The following is a 4,834-nucleotide window of genomic DNA, read 5'->3' as shown; positions in this document are numbered from 1 at the left end:
TATATTATATTATATATATATATATTTTATGTTGAAAACGTAATTTTAATAAAGAATTCTTCATCTTACATAGGAGCACAATAAAATACACCAATTTCTGAAGAAACTCCAGAATTATGAGAATAAGAGTGAGGAAAATTCAGATGGGTTACAATATCCATTACCTTAAACTGCAAGAGAGGAGGTTCCACTGAAGGTCAACATTTACATAGGACCAGTTACATTTATGACTTTAAATAACAAGGGTCAGGAACTGGAGATAGAGGCGGTAGGGAGTGGTTTTGTGAGGGGAGGAACTGTGAGAGAAGAAAACAATCCTGAATACCAAATTCAGGACTAACAGGAGCTCCCATTGCCATGTCTAATGGGGTGAAAGCAGGCAAGGGCACCCGGGCGGGAGGGTCTCCTGAGGAAGCCTTTCTGCGACACTACTGGAGATCTGCTCATCAGGTGGTGAGGAAACTCACTAATGCCTCAGCATACCCCAGGTGAGGGTCAACACACCAGACAAGAACTGAGAAAAAGGTCAAAATCCAAGTTTGAGGCAACAATGCGGCCCAACATGTGAAAGTCCTACACGTTGGTCACAACCACTTTCTTTGCTACGACTGACTGTCTTGGACAGTGATTTTCACACACTGCAGCCAGAGGCCAGTGGCCATCTACCCAACCAGACAACATATGTTTGATTCAAATAGCCATGAAATTTTTAAAAAGCCAGATATTGATACCTTATGCATACACAGGACCAGCTTACAAACACTCCATTCAATAATATCGTAACACAAATTTGCATCAGTGAAAAGAAACTGGCAAAATCAAACTCTTTCATTTAATTTGTAAGATGGTAAAGACCAAAACAGAATGTTCCACCAGAGTTTTAATGTTCAAATATGATTGTCACATTGGGAAAATGAAATAAACACAGTAAAATAAACTGTACAAGGCAAAGTAGAAAACCAAAAAAGTATTTTACTAAAACATAAGATTTACATAAGTCTCCAGACAAGTCATACAAAATGGTCACAAGCTCTTTTTGAAGGAGGGAATCTACACTTGACAGCAAAGTCACAATGTCATTAGTGAGGGCTATGATGTTTGTTTAACGTTCTCATTTTGGTTCAAACAGTGAAGTTTGTCCATCTACAGCGTCTAAATTAAGTTAGACTTGGCTAGGGAGCATATTCTAAATAACTGGTTAGCTGCTTTCAACCAATGCAATTAGATCACCACAAAAAGGGGGAAAGGAGCCCGTAAAATTAAAATACAACTACCTCCCTCCTCAAAGAAATATAATAAAGAAAAACACCCACCCCCCTGCAGCTAACCCTGACAACTACCTTCATTCACAGTGCTTCATACTTAAACCATGATGGGGCAATGAACAAATACAGAGGCTGCTGCTTTTACACACTTCGTGACAATCCAGATGATACTGCTAGCCTGTGCGCATGCTTACGACAGTGAATCAGGACAAGACAGAGATTTGCTAATGTGCATTTAATCACCAAAGGACTAAAGATGTCTGGGCTTTTATTCTGAATGTTTCTAAGACTGTGTCCATTAAATGCAAACAAAAAAAGGAAGAAGTCATGGCAGAAAAGAAGTGACATTGATGATCAGATGGATTTAAGTATTATTCATGGCATAGAGCCTAGTCCATGCTCTTGCTGTTTCTATGGCTTGGGCTTCCTTGGTCTTCCATTGCTCTGCTATGTCCTTTGCTAACGGGTCATCTGGGTTGGGAACACGTAACAAAACCTGAATCGAGAGTAGGACTGTGCAGATCTGCAGTGCTGGGGACCACTTATCTTTCAAAATATCGAAACCTATTTTCCCCAACTTGTCTACATTAGGATGACAGATTTTGGTCACGAAACATACTTTAAGGGCTGCCATTGGGTATCTTTCTGGGAGGAATAGTTCACGTTTAAAAGTCCCTCCCTCGAAGGGGGAATCCTGGGGGCCAGCAGTGACCACATGAAAATAACGGACGTTGCTCTTGCCTGGTTCTGCTTTAATGCCAGGAACCGGTTCTGCCAGCAAACGCTGGGTCTCCTTGATGACCCTGCGGGGCAGCCCGGCCATCTTGTCAGGTCCTAACTTCGGCCTTAGCTCGCGTCTCCCTATATTTACATTACATTGTATTATATTTGTTTACATTTGTTTTATTCTCTTGTTGAATTGATTCCTTTATTACTGTGTAATGACCTTTGTGTCTTTTTTTATGTTTTTTTACGTAAAGTCAACTTTGTCGGGTATAAGTATAGCTTCTCCTGCACACTTTTGGTTTCTATTTGGGTGGAATATCTCTTTTCATCCCTTTACTTCTAGTCTATGTGTGTCTACAGGGGAAGTAATTTCCTTGTAAGCAGCATATAACTGGCTTTTGATGTTTAAAAAATCCATTAAACCAGTCTATGTCTTTTATTTTATTTTGCTTACACAAAACTTTATTTAATTACAATAGCTTTAGGAGGATACAAATGGTTTTTGATTACATGTGTGCATTGTATAGTGGTGAAAAAGTCTGGTCTTTAAGTGCACCCACCACCTCCACCTGTGCACATTGTACCCAAGAGATGATTTTCATCCCTTCACACCTTCCCATTCTCTCCCTTCAAGTCTCCAGTGTCCATTGTATCATTCTCTATGCTTTTGCAGATCCTCAGTTTAGCTACCACTTATACTTGAGTACATGCAGTATTGGTTTTCCATTCCTTCACTACTTCATTTAGGATAATGGCCTTCAATTCTATCCAAGTTGCTGCAAAAAATACTATTTCATTATTTTTTATGGCTGAATAGTATTTCATGGAATGAATATTGCTCTGAAATAAACATGTAAGTGCAAGTGACTTTATTTTTATTTTTTGGTGTAATGGCCTCTTTTCCTTTGGGTAGATACCAAGTAGTGGGATTGCTGGATCAAATGGTAGATATACTTTTAGTTATTTGAGAAATCTCCATACTGATTTCCATAGAGGTTGTACTAACTTACACTCCCACCAACAGCATGTAAGTGTTCCCTTTTCACTGCATCCATGCCCATATCGACTGCTTCTTGATTTTTTAAAAAATGGCCATTCTGACTGCTGTGTGGTTTTAATTTGCATTTCCCTGATGATTATGGTTGTTGAACATTTTTTCATATGTTTATTGGTCATTTGTAGATCTTTTGAGAGATATCTATTCATGTCAATTGACACTTTTTAGTGGAGTTATTTGCTTTTTTTTTTTCTTTTTTGAGGATCTGTTTGAGTTCTTTGTAGATTCTGGATATTAGTCTTTTGTTGGATGTATAGTTTGTGAATATCTTTTCCTGTCCTGCAGGTTGCCTATTTACTCTGTTGATTATTTATTTTGCCTTGCAGAAGATCTTTAGTTTAATTAAGTCCCACTTGTTTATTTTGGTTTTTCTTGCATTTGCTCTTGGAGTCTTAACCATAATTTCTTTGCCAAGGCCAATGTCTAGATTATTTCCTATGTTTTCTTCTAGAATTTTTATGGTTTTCAGCCTGACATTTAAGTCTTTAATCCATCTTGAGTTAATTTTTGTATATGGTGAGAGTTAGGGATCAAATTTCATTTTACTATATGTAGCTATCCAATTTTTCCCGAAATCATTTGTTGAGTACGGTGTCCTTTTCTTAGTGCATGTTTTTGCCTGTTTTGTCAAAGATCAGTTGGTTGTAAGTATTTGGGTTTATTTCTGAATTCTCTATTTTGTTCCATTTGTCTGTATGTCTGCTCTTGTACCAGTACAATGCTGTTTTGGTTATTATAGCTTTGTAGTATAATATGAAGTCAGGTAATGTGATACCTTAATCTTCGTTCTTTTTGCTAAGGATTGTTTTGGCTATTCTGGCTTTTTGGTTCCATTTGTATTTTGGGATTTTTTTTTTTTCTAGTTCTGTGAAAAATGATGTTGGTGGTTTGATAGGGGTTGTGTTGAATCTATAGTTTACTTTGGGTAATATGGTCATTTCAACAATATTGATTCTTTTAATCCATGAGCATGGGATGTTTCTCCATTTTTAAATGTCATTTAGTTTCTTTCATCAGAGTTTTAGAGTTCTCCTTGTAGAAATATTTCACCTCCTTGGTGAAATATATACCTAGGTATTTTAGCTTTGGGGCTGCTATTGTAAATGGCATTGAGTCTTTGATTTGATTCTCATTTTGGTCACTATTGGTGTATAACAATGCTACTGATTTGTGTCTGTTGATTTCGTATCTTGAGATTTTACTGAATTCATTTTATCAAGTCCAGTAATCTTTTGGAGGAGTCTTTTTTATTTTGTAGATATAAAATCACATCATCAGCATACAGGTATATAGTCTGTATCTTTTAATTGGGGAATTTAAACCATTTACATTCAGAGTTGTTATTGATAGATGTGGACTTACTTTTGGCATTTTGTTAATTGATTTTTGATTGTTATGTATAACTTTTTTTCTTTCTCTCTCATTGTTTATTCTTGCAGTTTAGTGGTTTTTTGTAGTGATAATGTTTGATTTTTTTTCTCTTTCTTATTTGTGTATCTGCTCTACCAGTGAGTCTTACACTTTCTTATATTTTCATAATGGTGAATATTGCCCTTTTGCTCCCAGATGTAGAATTCTTTTAAGTATTTCTTGTAGGGCCAGTATACAAGACTTTGAAGACAAATGCCCTCAGTTTTTGCTTGTCTGGGAAAGATTTTATTTCTCTTTTATTTCTAGGGAACAGTTTTGCTGGCTATAGTATCTTGACTCACAAGCTGTTTTTTTTTTTTTTCACTTTGAATATATCATCCCATTTTCTTAAGGCCTGTAAGATTTCTTCTGAGAG

General features: G+C 36.5%; 1 protein-coding gene across 1 annotated transcript; it reads right to left on the bottom strand.

Annotated features, from left to right (window-relative positions):
* Positions 1-1,629: 1,629 nt before the first annotated feature.
* Positions 1,630-2,117, bottom strand: LOC103266633 (ubiquitin-conjugating enzyme E2 N-like). The gene has a single exon (XM_008064268.1). The coding sequence runs from the start codon at positions 2,086-2,088 to the stop codon at positions 1,630-1,632; it is 459 nt and encodes a 152-aa protein (XP_008062459.1). The 5' UTR covers positions 2,089-2,117.
* Positions 2,118-4,834: the final 2,717 nt, after the last annotated feature.

This window comes from Carlito syrichta, unplaced genomic scaffold (assembly GCF_000164805.1).
Source record: "Carlito syrichta isolate Samal-C Ts95f unplaced genomic scaffold, Tarsius_syrichta-2.0.1 Scaffold307254, whole genome shotgun sequence".
Lineage (NCBI taxonomy): Eukaryota > Metazoa > Chordata > Mammalia > Primates > Tarsiidae > Carlito > Carlito syrichta.
The sequence above is the reverse complement of the archived record's forward strand: the minus strand, read 5'-3'. Positions and strand labels throughout refer to the sequence as shown.